Source organism: Hypomesus nipponensis, chromosome 9 (genome assembly GCF_054491055.1).
Source record: "Hypomesus nipponensis isolate SF chromosome 9, ASM5449105v1, whole genome shotgun sequence".
NCBI classification, from domain to species: domain Eukaryota; kingdom Metazoa; phylum Chordata; class Actinopteri; order Osmeriformes; family Osmeridae; genus Hypomesus; species Hypomesus nipponensis.
In genome coordinates, this window is record NC_140369.1 from 9,391,755 (window position 1) to 9,414,156 (window position 22,402).

A 22,402-nucleotide genomic window follows, 5' to 3' on the forward strand; every position below is an offset into this window, starting at 1 on the left:
TAAGAAAACTTTGAAAGATGGTTTGGGGTAGTTATTTCACCAATTCACACTAATGTGGAGCCATTGTTTCGGATTTAGAGTCATCATAGAGCCATTACCACAGAGGTCACCAATTCTGACGGTTGTCAGAATGTGTGATCCACAAACAAAAGGATTTTTTAAAGAATGTGTTCCCACCCTAACTGCTTCCCGAAGGTATTAAAACTTCGGAAGATGGTTTGGGGTAGTTATTTCATCAATTCACACTAATCTGGAGCCATTTTTTCGGATTTAGAGTCATCATAGATCCATTACCACAGAGGTCACCATTTCTGACGGCCGTCACAGCAGTTACGGCAGTTAAGATGTTACTTATAGCAATTGAATAAAATACAAAATGGCTGAAAGGGGTGTATTTATGTAAATGTCCACATTGCCTCAATATGTTTGTGTCACTAAATCAAATGTCATTTTGAATGATGGGTTTTCAAACCTAATAGGCTTTAAGGTGACATGCCCTTGAAGTACCATAAACAATTTCACCTTGGTATGTTAATATGATTGAATTAGAGCTGTTTCAACCTTGGCTGAATTGAACAACACTTACCACAGGAGAAACAGCTTACTTTTTTGTACAGTAACTGAACATGCCAATACTCTACACTGAGAATAGCTCAACGAGCTGGAACGGTGACTTGTAAAGTATAAGGTCGAAGGTTTGTATCCAGCCACACTGAGTCTGTCTTAAATTTGAATATATGTTTAGTTAAACAGGATGACATCGTTCTGAAGTACCATGCGCAATTTCACCTTGATATGTCAAAAGATCATTGAATTACAGCTGTTTAAACTTTGGCCGAATCAAACAAGCCATGCTCCAGGAGATAGAGCTTTTTTTTTTTTTTACAGAAACTGACCAGAATTTTTCATTGTGGGTAGCTCAATGCGTTGAAACGTTGTCCTGCAAAGCGCAAGGTCACAAGTTTAAATCCAGGCAGTCTTTTGGCCTGTCATAATTTTGATTACTTGCTTAGTTAAACAGGCAGACATCATTCTGAAATACCATGCCCATTTTCATGCAATTTCACCTTGAAATGTCAACCGTTTCTTAACCTTTGTCCCAAAGCTGACCAAAAACTAATACTCATATCACGCAGTCAGAGCAGAGCTAGATAATGAGAATCAGCACCCTTGGGTACCCAGCATGCAGTGCAACATGTCAAAAAACACAAAGACTTGTGGAAAATAGTTTGGTTACAAAAGCCGTGCCAGGGATTTCAGTTGTTGTGTTCGTTCAGTTAGATGTTTGTATTGTTATTGTTGGTTAGTTAATATAATCTTCATGGTCACCCTGATTGTGCATGTTGTGTAGTTTAATCTGACCAGAGAGTCGGCTGCTGTCCTGTCACAGTCTATACTTGTAAGGAGATGAATATGAGCTCTGCCCTAGCCCAGTTGCTCACATGACTATTGTTAGTTTTGCATTGACTGAGTGTCTGGAAAGAGATCAACTCTAGAAGTGTTTCATTATCTTATGGAAAGTTAATAATCAGCCGTTAGTGATCATAGAATCTCAGCGGTTGGTGTGTAGCAGAGAGGCTAGAGACAATGACTTGTATCCTTATGCTCATGAGTTCAAACCCCCATTCAGCCTATTGTTGTTGGCCAATCACTAAGTGATTATAATATTTTATATTTTTGCCATTTTGCGGAGGAACCCGCATCGCTGCTTGCAGCTATATTTGAACTTGTTTTTGTTCGTTTTTGTTTTTACAGCGGAGCTGACCAGACAGACCCTCATATGTCGGAGGGCAATCAGAGCTCTATGATAGAGCTCTTGTCTGTAGATTAGTTGAGGAAACATTCTGCGAGATGTTTCTTTTGTAAAGACTTATTCAGAACCTGACTACACATTTGTTTGTATATAGTGCTTCTTGTCACTGACTGTAAAGTGCTTATTGGCAGTGAAAGGTTACAATTTGACATTTGTGATTAATCCTCAACTTTTCGTGCAGATATTTATATTTGTCATATTTGTGCTGCTCTAGGGAAACGAAGTTAGTCTGAGAACTGATTTCCTCTCCATTCCTCTGTCGACAACACAAGGGGGCGCCTACAAGCTAGAACAAATGCATAATGCGTGTGTAAACAAATATGCCTATTGCTTAATAAGAACAGCTAATATGTTATGCAGTTCAATAAACAGAACTCTAGGAATAAACTTGTGAGTCTATTTATGATGATTGAACATCGGTCTGAGGTTTACCACCACAGATATATTGGTTGTCCTTGTTGCTCACAGTCACAATCACAATACAAATGTTATGCAATAGAATTACAATAGTAATATAACTTTTAAAACTTTTAAATAAAGTAGTCTCACTACAATAATAACATTTGATGTTGAGTTTGCTTCGAGGTGTGTTGAACAATATTGACATTTCTTTGTATGTAATTCCCGGCTTCTTCAGTTTACGCCCACAATTTATATCTTAAATACACTATCAACATATTTTCTTTGTAATCGTTTGCACGATAATTCCTAAATTTTATCTGTCTGGCTCTCACACTGACCATGCTTCACATCTTGTCCACTAGGCCCCCTGTCTTAGAAATGGAGGGCCCTATGGGCAACAGCAGAGGCCACCTCAGGGCAAGACGGAAAAGAGGAAAGGGAACATGGGCCTCTTCCTGCGAATTATATGGTGCAAACTTGTCTTTACTCAACATTGAGTATACTGATTATTCAGTCAGTCAATACCTGCACATATGGGTCACACTACAGATGTAAATTGCTCTCTCCTTTTTTCTTTAGTATATTATAAACTGTCCCCCTCAGTTTGCAGGGTTTCATCTTTGTATTTAACATATAATCCTTATAAGAGTCATGACACCACTGCCCCACCCTTGTGATGTCAAGTATTCCCTGCTTGGGCCTGTCCTACTACTACAAGCAGCAGGGAATCATGTGACAATTGAATACATTTGTACTCAACCAATAGACATGTAGTACCACTGTCTTACCCCACCCTCCTACTGTATCTGCACATGCCCCCCCCCCCCCCACACCAAATACATAATAATAATAATAAATAAAGAATAATAATAATAATATAGACAATCATATTCGAGTTTACTATATCCATAGTACAATTAACTCTTTATTAGACTAAACATTTATGTTTTATTTGTATCTTCCTCTTTAACTATGTGGTTTATTTTGGGCGGTCTCTTAACCTGCTTCTACGGCAAACACAGGAATGTACCAAGGGAATGAAGCGAGTAGAGAAGAATGCCTGTGGTACCTCTACCCAGAGCTCTACCTCCACAAGATCCAATCGGCGACGGCGAACGGTTTCAAGGCGCCCGTAGTCAGTGATGGGCATTTTGAATCATTGAGCAGCAATGGATCTTTGAGTTCAGTTGCTTTATCCTGAATCCGTCGTTGCAACCATACATTCGAAGTTGTATAGAACAAAATATATACAAATTTAGTAGACTTACTAGAAGATTTGATGTCACGTAAATCGTCAGGGTTTATTTTATTTAACATGGCAAGTTACGTCCATCGCTGCAGAGTAATTTAATCATGTTTATAGGCTATTTACCGATGAGAAGGCATAATCCCTCACACTGTGTCCAGTTGACTGCATTTGTTTATTGCAATAAACCACAAAGATTGAAATATTTGACTGATGCATAATTCCCTGAAGTGATTCGGACAATTGGTTCGCTATCATCTCGCAGTGTATCGAGAAAATAGCACTCAATAATCAAAACGTTCAGTTAAAACCTAACTTTGGATTCAAAAAATGTATTTAACATAAAAACAGCTATTTGCTGTTGAAGTATATATCCATTTCTGTTTTATTGATTAAAGGTTTTAGCCGACATGGTTGTTTATCAATAGCAAGGGGAACTTGAAACCGCCTCGTGCCCCATTTCCTCGGTTGTTTTGCTTTTTTCGCCTGGATTCTCCATGTTGGAGCAATAGCGAGGTCTTTCCCTGTGTAAGCAAGCTATTAGCGGGGGCCGCAGCATAACTTTTACAACGTTACTGTGCGGTGAACTAGATAGGTTGAACTGCAAAAACGACGAATATAACACAGAAACATAGTATTATCGCTAGCTGTATACAAGAGTTTGGAAATTTATTGTTTAAATTATTCTGTAACCGCAACGGGTTGGTAAACACGATTGCTAACAAGCTAGCTGAATGTTGAAAGTACCTGTGACTTGGGGGAACGGATTGGATTTAGAGGGGCATTGGATTTGTTAGATGGAAAGTTCTATTATCACTCAAGTGCAGAGAGAAGATCAACTGCCTTTCAAAACAGGTGAGTCCACTCGCATATCACTGTAATGTTCAATGTGGTTGTGACAATGCTGATTTGGTTTTGAGAGTCGCGACGCTGAGCTTGTAAGATACTAGCTACAACAGTTTGCGACTGTAGGTCAGTTTTGTATCATGGCTGGACCAGGCGACTATCGTTATGTGGGGCGTTTTTAGCGAAAGACTCAAATTTAAATAATGACTCATTATAAATGTTAGCTAACTACGGTGATTGATTTGGACATTGTGGGCAAGAAGTGGGTGTCCATTTTATGTACGGCGCGCGCGTATGGGATATCAGAGTTAAATGGGAAGCTACGATGCTAACGCAAGCATGTTGTAACGTTTACTATATGGCTTTGAAGATACTTCACAGCTCGTTGCAACACATCTGAAAGCACAATTGGCTCAGGAGGTTTCAAATTTGGTCTCTTTTTAAATACCTTAATGAATGACACAATTCATTATAGTTTATTACTGTGGAACAATCTCGCATTGAACTACGGGGATCTATGTTGGATGTGTGTACAATTTTCATGTGACACCCACATTTCTAGATCTTTACGTTTTAACACATAGTACCATGTAAGATCTTTTTTTAGGTTTTTAAAACCCCAAGGCTATAGACAATGTTGATTTGTTCAATCACTGAAAATATTCTTACCTTTTAGTTTGAGAAATATAATGAATCAGTATCATATCACAGTTAGGCATGGGCCGATATCAGATTTTGACGGTATGATAACCTTATAAAAAATATCACGGTATTGCGATTACAGCTCAAAAATATTTTTGTTGAACACAATATATTTTATTTTTAAGCAACATATACAATTTTTTAAACAGCAGGAAATATGTCAAGTTAAATAGTTCAATTCTTAGTGGTTTTTCTTTACTAAAAAGAACAATACATAATTATTGTTTTTATTGAACGTGAATATATTCATATACACAGACAGTGGAAGACATAAATTTACATTTAGTCATTTAGCAGACGCTCTTATCCAGTGCGACTTACAGTAAGTACAGGGACATTCCCCCCGAGGCAAGTAGGGTGAAGTGCCTTGCCCAAGGACACAACGTCATTTGGCACGGCGGGGAATCGATCCATACGTGAAACCAGCTAAATGTAGGCCTAAATCGCAGAAATTTTATATCAGGGCTCTCAAGTTTGATCGAAAGTTTGGTGCGAGATTACCATACCATGTTTGTTATTGTCTGGTGTTTAACTCTGTATAACTCAAGACAACTATCAACACAGAAATCTTTGCTTTTTAGCGTGAAAAAAGGTTGAAATGTGTGAGTCTCACAGCACATGCATGAGACTTGAGTTTTGTAGTAGGTTAATCTGCTCTTCCCCAGAAAAATGTTTCTATTGCTCTGGTGTAACGTAGGCTAACATGAAACTAGCTGATGCTAGGGCTGCAACAAACGATTATTTTGATAATCGATTATTAGATTGATTAATCATGTATTTTTTTCATTGATTACTCAGAAAGCTTTGAATGACTATTCAGCTTTTGCAATTTGTTAAAACATTGAGTTATAGTTATCCTAACTAATAAATAAAACCAAGAAAAAAATATGTATTGCACTTTGAGCCAAGTCAACAGGGTATCTCTTTTTGTCCAATTGTGTCCAGCCTAAATCAAAAATGCTTTCTAAGCATTGTTTCAATCATGTTGCTTTAAAGTATATAAAAGATAAATAAACAAAAATAAGTCGGTTGTATTACAGACAAAAAAAGTAGGAATGTAATCAAATCTCTTGTAAGACAACAGGGTTCTGTTCAATGAAAAACTGTGAGAAACAGTATAATTTCTGGACTGGCTTGTTGTGTCTTATTACAATGGTCGTATACACTGAACTGTCCAACTGCTGTCTGTGGACATGTTGCTACGGTGTTAGTATCCGTGAAATACTGCGAAATTCGTTATTATTACTGGTGTAGCTAACTAGCCATCCAGCTTGAGCACACACCTCCTGCCGTTTCCATCTCCTCTCGTGTGGGGATGCTTTTTGTTTTAAATGTTCATTCATACACGTTGTGCTACCATGGAAAACAAGTTCCGCCTTGCACACATTACATATTAGAGTATTTTTAGTTGGATCTTTGGTGAAACTTTCCCACACAAAATGTTTACCGCTGTTTTCTTCTATTGGATATCATACGGGAGCGCTGCTTAGTCTAGCGCTACAGCGCCGCACTGGTCAAATCACGTTATTGCATGTACTTAAAATAGGCCCTATGAGATCAAACGATTTGTCAACAACAGAAATATTTGTCGAAATGTTTTTATCGTCGACGTTGTCAATAACGTCGACTAATTGTTGCAGCCCTAGCTGATGCTAGCTAGTTCATTAGCCGTGTTATTTGCCTCAGTCAGTAGCATTCCAATAGTACTGTTCAAAGTTTATTTCACCTGTGCTAAACACGCTAACTCTCTTAGCTTGTTGCAACCGGAGGGTTATTTTCTCCATTGCGTAACACCTGAGGGATTCCTGCACTTTCTGTCTTTGACCAGACACAAAAAAAATCAGCTCATACTGCAGCAACGGTATAACGGAAAATTAGAGAGGTATTTTAACCGTGGTATACCTTTAAACCGGTTACCGGCCCATGCCTAATCACAGTATAGTATCGGAAAATCACATACAGGGCCATAGATTTGACAGATTACGTATCAGTAGGTCAATTTCAACATGAGGGTTCAACAGACCCAATTCATGACCCGATACATTTAAGGATGGTTGATGCCCCAGGCTGTAATTACTGAAATAATCTACAGCATAAAATAAGTGTTAAGAACTTAAAATTATTACAAGAATAAGAAAGGCTACACCACACCTGAACTCTGAACTGCCTTTTAATACAAATAAAGAGGCATCAACAAAGACTAGACCAGATCCACATTTTATTTTGTCAGCTCTCACATTTGCAAATGTAAAAGTATTTTGTTAAATGCGTGTTATACCACTTGGATTTTAAGCACTGACGATTTAGCCTAATTTTAGCAAAAGAAAATAATTGGTGTCTGGTGTAGCTGATCTGGATTGGTGAACTCACTTCTCAAATAGGCCTATGTACATAGGCCACCCGCGCCGTTGGTGTAGCTGATAAATAGTCGCGTTTGTAAGTCAGAGGTCTCGGGATCAAGTACCAGTGGGGGGAAAGATCAGGAAGACTGACGAGCAACACCCCCTTTGTTACACTTGCACCAATGTGGTGCCTCTTCTCATAAGTCCTATGAACAGTGTTTACTGTCACACCAGTTGTGTTTCTTACACAACAACTTTGAAATATTGTTTTGCGCTTGTGTGTTGATCTCATCAAGGGGAGAGCATGTAGTAAGAGAAATTTCTCTTGCATCCATTTTTCTTTTTCAAACCAAAGTACATGGTTTTGTAGTGTCCACTGTTCCTCCCTACTTCTCCCAAGTGCCAGTCAGTTTACTTTGTTACTTAAATATAACGAGCAACAGCGTCAATGGTTGTCTAATAATAGGCATTCTGTCATTGTGTGTTTGTTTGTGAGTAGGCTATGTCAGTGGCTTTTTATACTTTTCCCCTCTCGTGCCTCCAGAGGCCTAGGCCTGTAAGTGGAGACAGGTCCCCTCTGACCCTGTGAACTGTGGCCAGGCAGAAATAGTACTACACAGAGTGGGATCAGTTACCTCCCCACTCTGATCTGAGACCAGAGAGGAAAGCTGATCAATCTAATAGCAATGAGATTTTATCTTAGTGAGACCCTGGAGGAAGCTCGTTGCCGCTGCCACTGCTCGTACAAGTCAGTCTCTGTAATGTATCAGCTTTAAACCTTAAATATCTGTTTATTGATTACTGATTGTTGTCTTTAACTTCTTTTAGGCCAGGTGAACAAATCTTCCCCAAAGAAGCCTCGGAGCCGGAATATCTTTAAAGCGCTTTTCTGTTGCCTTCGAGCACAGGATGCCCCTCAGCCTCTTCCCCCTGCCCAAGATGCCCTACTGCCTCCTGAGGACAATGGGTCAATCGCCAAGGTAACCCTTCAACTGCCCCCTCATTGGCTCGTATCTTTTTTTGTTGTTGTTCCTTTGTATGTTCCAGGTTTGTGGAAAAAGTCACATTATGAGATCAGAATTTCCTTAGACCATGTGGCTGCATGTATTCGGCTAATTTATAATGGAAAACACTTTGTCAAAAGAAAATGTTACATTGGGCATTTGCCTAATATTGAAATTCAGTGTTTCTCACAGATTAGAAAGTGTGGGGTGTCGCCCCGTGTCTGAGGGGGGGGGGGGGGGGGGTGTTCTTGACAATAATTTATTTAGTTCCTTTGTCCTGCTTTCTTACCTGCCTGTTTCTACATCTGTTGGTCCACCTCACCTTCAGCTGGCTCTCTCACAGCAGCATGTTGGATGCTGTCCTCCTCTCCTACTCCTGCATCTCTTTCTCTTCCTGACCCTGTCTTTCTGCTTGAGCAGCACTGGTTGAAGCCTAAAAATATTGTAAACAATTTCTTCATATATGCAGGTAGCAACGCTAGTGCTAAATAACTATTTAGTTGGTCGGCTCCATGACGACGGGTAAGTAGGGCTCGTGAGACTGCTCACCAAAACGAAGGGGAACCCACTTGTCTAGCAGATTAAGACATGTTCGTAGGTACCTAGCGAAAAGTAGCCTCAACTTTCCTAGACTTTTAGCTACGGTACTAATGCTGAAGGCTCGCTGATATCACTGTTTATCCTACTAGAATGGTGTACCTATGCGTCGTTGCTAACGCGTGCTGACTTTGTGACTGTGTGTGTGTATGTGAGAGAGACGGAGGGAGATTAGGGAAAGGAAATGCAGCTGTACGAATACACTGTGTTTTACATTTACATTTAGTCATTTAGCAGACGCTCTTATCCAGAGCGACTTACAGTAAGTACAGGGACATTCCCCCCCAAGGCAAGTAGGGTGAAGTGCCTTGCCCAAGGACACAACGTCAGTTGGCACTGCCGGGAATCGATCTGAATAAATATAATAACAAAATGCAATATGTCTGACGCAAATTAGTCTGTATGGGAAACACTGAAATTACAATAACCTGATACATAAAAATTATAATGTATTTAAAGATGCAGACTGGTGTTCTGTTTAGGTTTAACCAAAAATTCATTTTACCAGGAAAGTCATATCTCTTTATAGTTTACACAGTCACAAGTGTCAGAACATTTTACTTAAATTGAGACAATCAAATGAACTGCCATTTAAATAGCCATTTAGGCTCAGTTAGTACTATGCTGCATGGTTTGAATTGGGCTAAACCTCTTTCCAGCAAGATAGTCACCAATGAGTTACTTCGTCAGGTAACTGAAAGTTATCATAACTATATATTTGACATTAAAGTAAACAATTGAACTAGCTGCATTAAGAGCAAAGTTACTTTTGTTTCCCACTAAAAAGTTTACATGACACCTAAACCAAACCTGTTTACTGCTTTTAGGTTGGCTTCTTATAGTCAGTGACATTTCACTAACTACAGTAAATCAAAAGGCAAAAAAAGTTCTAAACTGGTCCCAACCGATGCCCATCGATGTGACATTGACCAACAGACTCATGCTGTCTTTGGCCAGCTATTGTGCAGGTGTGTCCTGGCCAACAAATTCACTCTAGTTAATTAGTAGGCTACCTGACTTCCTCAGTGTTCAAAATACCTGGTTCTTACTGAATCATTGGTTTTCAGAACACACCAAGTCATTTTTGATTGTGATATACCTATAAACACATTTCAAGTGCCAAACTACCACTTTGCCTGAGTACAGAATATCTAACATGTGAAGTTATAACATGGCTTGGCTCAACTTGGCATTAGATTTCACTGTCATGATTTTTGTTGCAGCACAGCAAGTCTCAGGGTGCTGCAGCACCACAGTCCATTTATGAAGGATATGCTGGCTACTAGACAATATTTGTCAGGCCAATACCAAACTGTTGCAGATAAATAGTGCATGGTGAAAGGCATCACAGTAAAATGGTGTTGTATTTAGGCTTGGGAGTTGTTTCTTTGATCAAAATTGCACCATTTTGGTGGCGATTGATGGTTAACTAACATGGTTAACTATCTTTCCATCTCTGTTTAGCTTGGTCTACTTCAAAACCTTCGCTACCAGTTTCATCAAGTACGTAAAGGACAATATTACTGTGGTTATAATGAGTTTAGACTATGGGCCTAGCCAAACCATGTGTTGTAAGAGTAGGTTATAAGAATGTAAGATATTTCTGTACTCTTCCTGGCATGCAGTTCTCCAAATAGTGCTATATTGGCTCTTCATCTTTAAAATGTGATATTTATGTTGAATCTGACACAGTTATGGGATATTTCCCAAGGAATCAATTGTGGGGTGTGTCAAGTAACTTTAAACTAAAAATTACAAATGTTGACAAATCTTGATTGCCAAGTGTGCTTCTACATTGCACTCGTCTGTTGCTTCGTGTTGTGAATGAAGATGATCGACTATTAAATTCAGTGTAAGAGATTCTTACTGGAGGAAAACGGTATAAGACATATAAGTAAGCAGGAAATAGGGTAGGCATGTGCATGTGTGGTTGTTGTTGTTGATGCACCCCATGCACCCCTAACTTAAACCCCATGCTTCTCCACTTAGGTCCCAGGGACCAGCTTGCTGCCTGAGCTAACCTACCAGGATGAGGGAAAGATCTGTGTGGTTATTGACCTGGACGAGACACTGGTGCACAGCTCCTTCAAGGTAATGCATGCATAGTGTACTACTGAAGCATAAGTTGACCATAAATTGATTAATATGTGGATTAATGGATACCATGGAATTTATAGACATGTGACCAGAGAATATGTAACATCGAGGAATGTGCTTATTCATGTGGAAAATCTGTCACGTATAGTAGAAGGAAATTAACATCTCTGAGCTCACTTGTATTATGTAGTTCATCAGTACTGTACTTGCCAGAGTAAGACAGGTACTGATTGTGGTCCAGAAACACACACACACACAGATCAATGGCCAGTATATCTACTCAGGGCAGAAAACTCTGCAGATTAGAGAACTCAGCCTGTCTGGGGTGATGCTTGCAAATAACTGTTGACTGCTTTTGGCTGGCACATCACCTGTCATTACATTAATTAATTTCAATAACAAATTTCTCCCACTGATGTTATTCTGTAGCCCATCAGCAATGCAGATTTCATTGTACCTGTGGAGATTGAAGGAACAACACACCAGGTAACTGGGAATCATGACAGTAATTGGCACTAGTATTTCCTGCTTGTTGGTACTATATGATCATGTATTTGTGACGGAGCCGATACTTCTCTCAATGTACATTGGACAAGCATGGACTGAATTTAAATAAACTAAAACACTTCAAGACCTCTTCTTGAGATTAATGGGGTGATCATGGCAATATGCTGGAAATGTATGAATATGGTGTTCTTGACATTAGTTTTTGCAGGCTTCAGTGTAGTATAATCTACTGTACCCATGGAGGTTCATGGTGGCCTCACTAACCCCACTCCTACTTCCATATCTTGGGACACTGCTTTCCCCTCTGGCTTCTGCCTGGTTCAAGTAATCCAGGATAGGCTGGTTCCCGCCTGCACGGCCTATTCTCGATTACTTGTTTCAGGAGGCGGCTGCCAGCTTCCAGAAGATCCTTGCAGAATGACCACACAGACAGATGTTTGGACATCATCCCTGACCCACAGTGGCAGTGCAGAGAAAAGAACAGGGAGACTGAACAGGGTGCCAAGACTCAAAGTAGTATTTTTCCTAAGCATTAAGTTCAGTTCTCTGTTAGTAGCTTTTTAATTTATTGTTGTAACATGTTGGACAGGCTGGCTAGTGAATTATCTTGTGTTCACTTGCCTTTGCTTTATTTATTTTTCTGTTACATTTTCAACTGGCCACCACTTAGCCTCGTTGAGCTAGGTGAGTAGACTGTAGCCAGTTGGTAGCAGTCATAATCTAAATCCTATAGAACAGATCGCAGACCAGTAGACCATTTTTGGCCCTTAGAAACTGTGTGTCTTCTAGTTGTTAGGAAATACATGTGATATACAGGTACTGCGTGTTGTTGCCACACCTAACTTTGCCAAACACATTCTCAACTAGCCGTGATGTTATATGTTCTAGGTCTACGTGCTGAAAAGGCCACATGTAGATGAGTTTCTGCAAAGGATGGGAGAGCTGTTTGAGTGTATTCTCTTCACTGCCAGCCTAGCAAAGGTAACATGGCAGCATATGAAAAACTCAGTCAGTGTAAATTCCTGTAAAAACTATCTTTGCCGGTGTTTGTCTCCCCCTAATGGTGACGCTTGTTTGCTAATACCAAAACTAGTAGGATTTGTTTGCAATTTGTTTGTTACTTTACATTTACAACTTTTTATTTGTTTGTCTTCCTGTTGCCCCATGCTGTCATTGCACACCCTCATTTCCATCATTACTCTGCAGTATGCAGACCCTGTAACAGACCTGCTGGATCATGGTGGGGTGTTCCGGGCACGTCTCTTCCGGGAGTCCTGTGTGTTCCACCAGGGCTGCTATGTCAAGGATCTGAGCCGCTTGGGCCGCCTGCTCAACAAGACTCTCATCCTGGACAACTCTCCTGCCTCCTACATCTTCCACCCTGAGAATGCTGTGAGTATTGCTGCTCACTATCTCTGCAGTCATCTCTTTGACTTTAATAGGTGAAGGTCATAATGAATGTTTGATGTGTCTTGTCCAGGTGCCTGTGGTTTCCTGGTTTGATGACCTGGAGGACACAGAGCTCCTGAGCTTGCTGCCTGTTTTTGAGGAGCTGAGTACGGCAGATGATGTCTACGCCAAACTGCAACAGCTGCGAGCCCCCTGACATTACACACACACACACACGCGGGGACACACAAACTGCAGAATCTTCCATAATACAGACCACACCCATCAACTCAAGGGTCAAGTTCCAAACCTGCCCATCTTATACACTCATACTTTATGTTGACCCTGAACTAAATGAATTGACAGCTGCTCCATCTCTCCTGCCTCTACTCTTCAGTATGTTTGCTGGTGCTGCTCTGAAAACAGTTCAACAAACACAATGCAAAATGAGCAATCATTCAGACTGAGTGGACTGACATTGTTTGTCAAACTTTATACTTTCATTTTAGAACTAATCACAGCAGTAAGATGGACTCTTCTGCACCTCTCTGCCTCAACAACATTCTCAATTCAACATTTGTAGGGGACTGCAAAGGACTGCAAGAAAACCATACTATCAACATATTTCAGTTTTTTACACAGTACTATGACTATGACAAATAGGCTGCTTTTAAAGGACCTTTCTCTCTTGAATGGATTGATCTTATTCAGGAAAGCTGCACCTAAGGTCTTTGTGATTGAAGGTCAGCATGACATGGGTAGACAACATTACAGATCATCCATGAATTGAGATGATGTTATATGACCTCTTATGACCAGAACTTAAGTGGGATAGCTACATATCCCATAGTTGTGCCTTCTGAAAAGAAACAAAATTTGCTTTTGTTTTTTAAGAAAATTAATCTTTGTCCCTCTGAGAAATTGTTATTTTTAATCTTGAGGTTTTTCTATACATTTTTAAGATGTCTTTTAAATGTAGAACTTGTTGGCTAGGATTGCAGGTGAAGACTTTGGTAATGTTGAGGAAGAACAGCCATGCATTAACAACCTCTGTATGTACTGTATATGCTGTACATGGGATTCTCAATTCTCATACGATGAAATCATCCTCAGACAATAGGGACCATTACAAATCACTCCACACTCCCAAGTGTGATTTATCATAAGTCATGCCTCTTTAAGGAGGTCCACTCTGAGATACATCAAGCACAGCACACCCGCTGAAGATGCAACTCTACTTTGTGCCCCTTCTAAAATGCCCTTTAACTGAACTGACTGGTTATATATGAATAGTTCTGTTTCAAGTATTACTCTAGTATTTATGGCATCTTGTAATGCCATATTTTAGTCTCTCTTAATTACATTTTTTAGCTGGTCTAGTCGCACCAACACAGATCAAAGGCGATATTTTTTATCTTACAAGTTGTACCTGGTTGCCAGAACAAAGTGGGAAACCCTTAAATGCAGTTTAGAAATGCAGTTTAGAATACTGCTAATGTGGAAGAACCAAGGCCTTTTTTTTTAATTATTATTATAAACTTTTTTTTTTTTTTTTTTTTTTATACATGTCTTTGTGTCAAGCCCCTTGGGTGCTGTAATGTTTCTTAAGGGTAGAGTGTGCACAATAATACGCTCATTTAAGCTCTACCCTCAACACTTTACCAACTCTATACCATGCCAACCTAATACCCTTCAGCTGCTATGCGCTTTAAGTGTATCAGCTATGTTGCAGTCTGTAAAGTAACTTGCCTGAAAGGGGAATGTGTTTCTTACAACTGTTTGTGTTGAGTTGCTGTCAATTTTTACTGCTCAATGTTATATCTCTTACATCAAAGGGGGCAGTCATTTGGAGAGGGGAAGGACGGACATGGCAAGTGAAACTGTAAATGAATGTTAAGGCGGAAAAAACAATTTTTGAGTCACAGCATCCCAAAGATATTTTGAGTTACTATTTTTGGTTGTTACAAAAAAAAGATACAGAGCCTTTTCACATACTTATTACACTCTATGAAGTGCCTAAGGTCTTTTTCTGTAACAGAAGCTTCTGAATAAGCACCAAGGCTCTCCCCATTTTTTCCTTTATTTTACAATTGTAAAACTGTTCATTTTTTTCTCCCTTGTGTTTGGCTGAATTCTAGTAATCTATAAAATTCTCTTTACCAAGCAATCTAACTGTTGTTTTATTGAGTTTTTTATATGAATCTGTGGTTACGATGTTCATGCTGGGTAAAGATAATGTCCTTTAAAGTACAATCATTTCTGTTTTCTAGACATGTGCACACATTAGTTCCCGTATTATGTACTATACCTTTTCAGTTGTACAGGATTATATCATTTCTGGTGGCGGGATATAGTGGGGTTAAACAGGGTAGGACCTGACTGTCATTGTTGCAATGTAACAAAATAATGATAGCAAGCAGTATTTACCAAACGTACATTTTTGGTGGTAAATGGGTATTCTGGACATAGGGTGAATATTTTGGTCAAGGGTGGCTAATCAAATATTTACACTACATCCAATTCCATTAAAAGAAATTCAGCTTCAGTTTTCTCTCAATTGTTTTCTGGCTGTAATTTCATAGTGTCTTTTTCATCTCTTCATGCTTGGCAACAATTCAAGAATTTGCAGTACCCATTAATCAAACATAAAAAAGGAAAGTCAACTGGAATGTCACTTGATAAATTACATTTCAGGTTCACAAGGGCTGATCACAAATTAATATTTTTTTAAAGGGAGGTGACTAAAGTAATAATGATTTCCTAGAATAAAGGATGTGTTACTTATTTTGAGAAGTACTTATGGGTATATTATAGAAACAGTATTGATCAGCATTGATTTGGTAATTTATTGGTTTGGTCTGACCCAAATTTGTTCAAAAAGAGAAACTGCCTATTTGAAGCAGAGACTGGTTTCTATAGAGGATAATGGTCAGGCATAACACGTACAGAAGCATAATAATCATACTTGTCGTTAAATGTCAATGATTTAAAGATCCGACATTCCACATTATAAAACATTTTTGTTGCGGAAACTGATGAAGGATGGAATTAATTCATATAGAAAAATATCAACTATAACTTCCTATGAAAGTAAGCAAATCTCGTAATCCCACAATGCCCTTTTACGTAGAGATTTGCATCAAACACACTCTGTAGTATTACCATTTATTCAAATCTAGTCCTCAGTGTTTGCATGTTGGATAAATATAATGTTGAGCCTATGTTTGCGATGAGTCTTCACTTCACTTGTTAAGACAGTGTAACAATCTTTTTGAGATTGAAAAGTTAAACTTTACAATGTAAACAAATAAATGTAAGAGATGTGTGGACCATGTGAGATGCTTGTCCTGGATCAAAGCTGGGGATGGGCATTGCAATTCTCTGATGTCTGAACTGTATGAGACAACTGCATTGTGGCAAATGGCCTGCAAGCTGTGTAGTGCATAATTCAACAAAAAATCCATAGCTCCCTATCATTACAGTGGGGTCCATTTCCTGGTAATGGAAGGGATATTTATGGCCCATCCCTCCTGCCACTCTCTTTTACCACCACTGCAACAAATGGGTGCTCTTAGGACGTAGTCTTTTGAATAGGAGTCAAACATGCTTTTCCCTCATTTGCCTGTGGAGTTGTGTATCTTTCCCCTTGTCAAATCAGCGATTGGGCAGTGTGATAGGAGAAGTCCTGGAACATGCAAACTCAGGCAAATCTATCAAAGGAGGATGAAGGAAGAATGAAGGAGAGGTGGGCATTTTAATGCTGCAGTGACAGCCTGCATCTTCTTGCTTTCTCTGATAGTGCTTTATGTCTTTTGTCCTCTAAAGATAAAATTAAGAGTAACAAGAAAGGTGCATTCTCCTCCTGTTCTAAAGAAGATTTTCAAGGTACTGTTTGACCTGATCTTATCTGCTTACTGGGATTTCAGCCAGTGGTTTACTCATGATGTGCTATATACTGTAGGGAACGTTCAAAATTATTTGATGAAAAGTAATGGATAAATGACTTTCTACATCTGCAAATTTAAGTATATGATTTATCTTTGATGCTTGTTACGCTATAAACATGTCAATGGCAACTCATTTTGACACTTGACTGGCAGAAACTGAACCTGAGAAACATGGAGTACACTTTCAAAGCAGTAACCAAGAACCCTGGAATTATAATCTGGCGAATTGAGGTAATGTAACAATAAATGCCAGAGTGTATTTTCAAAAGATCAGAGGTTAGATCTATATCAATGTATTCGCAATTCTCAAAATGACATTTATTTTTGCTACAGAAAATGGAGTTGGTGCTGATCCCTGATAAGTCATATGGTAATTTCTATGAGGGTGACTGCTACATACTGCTTTTTGTAAGTCCTGAAGCATAATCAATCCCAAAGGATGTTATATCAGGGTCATAACTGTCTACAGTCCTGTATGATCTGCATTATCTGTTGTATATCCTGTTTATTTTGCATGATTGACTATTGTTTTTTTGTGTTTTGTGTCAGTGACAAAAACATTCTCTCTCTCCAGACTAAGAAAGTAGGCAGCTCCCTGTCCTATGATATTCACTTCTGGATTGGGTCTCAATCCAGTCAGGATGAGCAAGGTGCAGCTGCCATCTACACAATCCAGCTTGATGATTTTTTGGGCTCCAGTCCCATCCAGCATCGAGAGGTCCAGGAGCATGAATCAGATGTCTTTAGAGGCTACTTCAAACAGGGAGTCATGTGGGTCTGCTGTCCAAAGTAGTTCAGAAATCTATATAATGCATATTCTATGGTCAATAACACATTACAATTTCTAAACAAAAAGAACACATTATGATATATATATATATATATATTTATCTCTGCTTGCCAAGCTATAAGAAAGGGGGAGTGGCTTCAGGAATGAGACACACAGAGACCAACAGCTACGATGTCCAGAGACTACTGCATGTGAAAGGAAAGAAACGGGTCACTGCCAATGAGGTCAGAAACATAGGCACAGACAATAATAAGGTTCTAATTGCATGAAATACTGTAAAAGCACTTGTGACATGTATCTTGCCCGGCCTATTCAACACTGTAGGTGGAGATGAAATGGAATAGCTTTAATCTTGGAGATGTCTTTTTGTTGGACTCTGGAAAGACTATCATCCAATGGAATGGACCAGAAAGCAACAGACAGGAGAGGCTCAAGGTATGTTTTCAATTGGTCCAACATCTTAAGGGTTACATACATACAGTAAATACATACAGTAAATACACAAAAGTAAATTGTAATTTTATGAAATTCTAAGGGCATGTTACTGGCTAAAGACATTCGAGACCGCGAGAGAGGGGGTCGAACGGAGATTGGTGTAATTGAGGGTGATGCAGAGGGAAATTCCCCTGATCTCATGAAGATCCTCACGAGTGTCCTTGGGGAGAGGACTTCCAAGCTTTCCATGGCAATACCTGATGACTCAGTGAACCAGGAGCAGAAGGCCCAGCTTACCCTCTACCAGTAAGTTGACGATCCATGTTTCCTCTATCTTAAGTCCTGTTTGAATTGCTTCAGAGCGAATCTTTAGAATGTGTAGAGAAGAAGTTTGACTGAAGCTTTACATACCCCATATTTATGTGTAACATCTCTTACAGTGTGTCTGATGCTGAAGGTCAGATGAAAGTCACAGAGGTAGCTACCAGACCATTGGTTCAGGACCTCTTGAATCATGATGTGAGTCTGGAGCATTTGCAAGTTTTTAAAGAGCGTGATAGGTCAAATAGTTTCATTAGACAGACAAAAGGCTTCTATTCTGAGTGTCTGTATAATAACTAAATGTATCCACAGGACTGCTACTTCCTTGACCAGGGTGGGGTAAAGATCTTTGTATGGAAAGGAAAGAGAGCGAACAAAGCAGAGAAGCAGGCTGCCATGTCAAGAGCTCTGGTGGGGAGCATAGAGATCAATTAAACTTCTGTATAATCTTTACAAATCATTGCACATTTTTCAATAATTGATTTTAAATTTGTATTTCATTTTTGAAATGATATGGAGTTAAACTGACCCATGTCTTGGAAAACTCACATATCACACTTTCTTTCTCTGTATTGTCATTGTTTATCACTAAGTATTATCACACTGACAATGGAGCAACATAAAGGGGCATTTAACTGTGTCCTTTCTCCTGTGAGCAGGACTTCATCAAGCAAAAGAACTACCCCATCACTACTAACATTGAAACTGTGAACGATGGAGCAGAGTCAGCCCTTTTCAAGCAGATGTTCCAGAGTTGGAGTGTGAAGGATTTAACTGTGGGTCTGGGTAGGGTGCACACGGTGGGAAAAGTGGGTATGTATATTTGCTCGAATTTAAATCTGAAATGTCTATATCATTATACCTTAGTATCTGTTATGTCTTCTTTACACATCATGTATTGATTTTTATCAAACTGAATATTTAACTGATTGTTATCTGATTTTGGGTGTCAGGACATGTAAAACAAGAGAAATTTGATGCCACACGGATGCACGTAATGCCACAAGTTGCTGCACAGGAACGTATGGTAGATGATGGCTCAGGCCAGGTGGAGGTAATCTATTTTCTGTTGTCCATTAATGCCCTTTGCTTATTTACAATAACTGTCATTCTTAAAACCTACAGACCACTTGGGAAGACATATATTTTTACAATACAACTGCAAACCACACACAATTCTAATTTTCCATTATACAATTATACAAACTCCTATGTGTACAAACTATGTTCTTGGTTATATAAGGTGTGGCGTATTGAGGATTTAGAACTGGTCCCTGTGGACCCCAATGGGTATGGCTACTTTTATGGAGGAGACTGCTACTTGGTTCTCTATACCTATGAGGTCAACAACAGGAAGAACTACCTGCTCTACATATGGCAGGTACTCTGTGGTAATAGGTGCCACATTCACTGTAATTTAGGCTTGCAGTTCATTTAAAATGCCTACATATTGTAATGGTATAACAGTTACTTTATTTAATCCTAGGGACGCCATGCATCTCAAGATGAATTGGCAGCCTCTGCATTTCAGGCTGTGAGCTTGGACCAGAAATATGGAGGTCAGCCTGTGCAGATCCGAATCACCATGGGCAAGGAGCCCAGACACTTTATGGCAATTTTCAAGGGTAAAATGGTTGTTTTTGAGGTGAGATGCTAGTCCCAATCAAGTGAATCAATGATGTTTGTTTCATTTATAGTAAAGTGTACTACAAGTTAATTATGTTGCACTGTTGTGATTGGATGATGACATGGAAGATTTGTAACTTCTTAATTAATTTATTTGTAACTTCTTAATTAATTTATTTGTGACTTCTTTATTTATTCTACTTCAGGGAGGCACATCCAGAAAAGGGGGCACTGACCCGGAACCACCAATCAGATTGTTCCAGGTCCATGGTTCTGACCCTTTAAACACTAAAGCCATTGAGGTTCCAGCCCTTGCTGCTTCGCTTAACTCTAATGATGTCTTTCTACTGAAAAGCCAGACAGAGATGTACCTGTGGTGTGGAAAAGTATGGAGGCCTTAAAAATTCAAGAGAGAGTGCATGTGAAAGTGTGTGTGTGAGTGAGTGAGAGAGAAAGAGAGAGAAAGATTGGAAGGTTAGTACACAAGCTTTGGTTGTAGCAATGTCTGATTATCTTAAATTGCCAGGGATCGAGTGGGGATGAAAGAGATATGGCAAAGGAGGTCTGCTCTGTCATTGGTCGGCACTCAAAAAATAAAGAGACTGTGGCTGAGGGGCATGAGACTGTTGAGTTCTGGAACTTGCTTGGAGGAAAGGCACCTTACGCTAGCGACAAGAGGTAAGATTAGGTTTTACCTGCACAAACTGGTTTATTCAATAATACTAGTTTGGTTTGTGAAAGTAATCCCTATTTCACTCTCTCCTCTGTGTGTGTATTTGCCCGTGTGTGCACATGCTTTCAAAGACTGCAACAAACTGTTTTGGACCACCAACCTCGTTTGTTTGAGTGCTCCAATAAGACAGGCCGCTTTATAGTGACAGAGGTGACCCAGTACACCCAGGATGACCTCATTGAGGATGATGTCATGCTTCTAGACACATGGGACCAGGTACAAAGGGTTTAGATCACACTCAAGATACATAACATAAACATTAGCACCTAACTGTTAATATAATATATTAAACTGTACTCATAATGTTATGTATGCAACTTCGTTTGGGTGTATAGATCTTCCTATGGGTGGGTAATGAGGCGAATGAGGTGGAAAGGAAGGAGGCAGTCGTCAGCAGTCAGGAATACCTGTCTACTCATCCAGGATCCAGAGACCCTGACACTCCCATTGTATCAATCAAACAGGGCATTGAGCCCCCCACCTTCACTGGCTGGTTCACTGCCTGGGACCCAACAAAATGGAGTGTAAGTAAAAACAATCCCTCTTCTGATCAAGGAGGAAAACAAATTTACTGCAGCTTTAGGATGCAGGCAGGTCACAAAGTACTCTTACTTATGCATCTCTCTCTTTGTAAGGGAGGAAAGACATACGAAGAGATGAAAAAAGAACTTGGCGATGTGTCAACCATAGTTAGGATTACTAATGTAAGTATGATTTTATTTTACTTGAAATTTGCTTTTGTAAGAAGGGGTTTTAAGAAAGTTCTACCTGGAATATCCTTTGCATTGGAAAGTCAAATAACCTTTTTAATATACCTCACAGGAACAGAATATCGATGAGACCAAGAGGAACTTTGAGCCTTATCCACCAGATGAGTTGATCAATAAACAACCCAATGAGCTACCTGAGGATGTGGATCCTTCTCAAAAGGAGGTAGATGTGTGGTGTCTTGTCAAATACTTAGTTATATATCAATGATACACTCATAATTTAAGTACTCTATATACTTTGATTGACATCTGAGATTCTAACCTCTGATTTTGTTTCACTCTGTTTTTCAGAAACATCTCTCAGACTCAGACTTCAAAGTCATATTTGGAATCTCTAAAGATCAGTTTGCAAGCCTGCCGCAATGGAAACAAATCAACATTAAAAAAGGAAACGGATTGTTTTAAGACAATCATATGTTCATTTTATACCAACTTCCGTACTTGGTTCACAATTCATTCAGTTTTTACTTTGCTACAGAGTTTTGAATTGCAATCTTTTCTGTGGAGACAAGAATAATGAGAAATAAAGAAGTTATTAAATGTAGCTTTAAATTTTCAAGAATTACTCTTATGAATTGCCAATAATCTAAACATAATCATGCCACAGAAAAACATATTTAAAATACTATACTAATTTCTATATCAGCCAGTACAAAATTGTAGTGAAAATATTGTGTTTTGAATAATTGGTTTGTTTAAGTTATAAAATGCATAACATGAACAATAAAGATCTGGCAAGCATCATGATATCTACACCTTATTAACCACATGCAAATATGTGTCATGTGTTGCATCCATTGATTGTAAATGTACAATTAGTGTTATATATTAGCTA

General features: G+C 39.1%; 2 protein-coding genes across 3 annotated transcripts; both read left to right on the plus strand.

Moving 5' to 3' along the window:
- Positions 1-3,944: 3,944 nt before the first annotated feature.
- On the plus strand, positions 3,945-15,490 carry LOC146272740 (carboxy-terminal domain RNA polymerase II polypeptide A small phosphatase 2-like). Of its 2 annotated transcripts, XM_084705341.1 has the most exons (8): positions 3,945-4,316; positions 8,180-8,331; positions 10,417-10,455; positions 10,942-11,043; positions 11,479-11,535; positions 12,445-12,537; positions 12,763-12,948; positions 13,037-15,490. In XM_084705341.1, the coding sequence occupies exons 1-8, from the start codon at positions 4,259-4,261 to the stop codon at positions 13,160-13,162; spliced, it is 813 nt and encodes a 270-aa protein (XP_084561467.1). In that variant the 5' UTR covers positions 3,945-4,258; the 3' UTR covers positions 13,163-15,490. The 2 variants fall into 2 exon arrangements, with proteins under 2 accessions (XP_084561467.1, XP_084561468.1); XM_084705342.1 differs by lacking the exon at positions 10,417-10,455.
- Positions 15,491-16,684: 1,194 nt separating this feature from the next.
- avil (advillin) lies at positions 16,685-22,293 on the plus strand. The gene is made up of 20 exons (XM_084704591.1): positions 16,685-16,830; positions 17,046-17,123; positions 17,226-17,300; positions 17,467-17,663; positions 17,798-17,906; positions 18,007-18,117; positions 18,218-18,423; positions 18,558-18,636; positions 18,751-18,849; positions 19,098-19,251; positions 19,392-19,492; positions 19,682-19,819; positions 19,925-20,083; positions 20,271-20,450; positions 20,591-20,742; positions 20,869-21,013; positions 21,133-21,321; positions 21,433-21,501; positions 21,620-21,730; positions 21,859-22,293. The coding sequence occupies exons 2-20, from the start codon at positions 17,064-17,066 to the stop codon at positions 21,970-21,972; spliced, it is 2,448 nt and encodes an 815-aa protein (XP_084560717.1). The 5' UTR covers positions 16,685-16,830; positions 17,046-17,063; the 3' UTR covers positions 21,973-22,293.
- Positions 22,294-22,402: the final 109 nt, after the last annotated feature.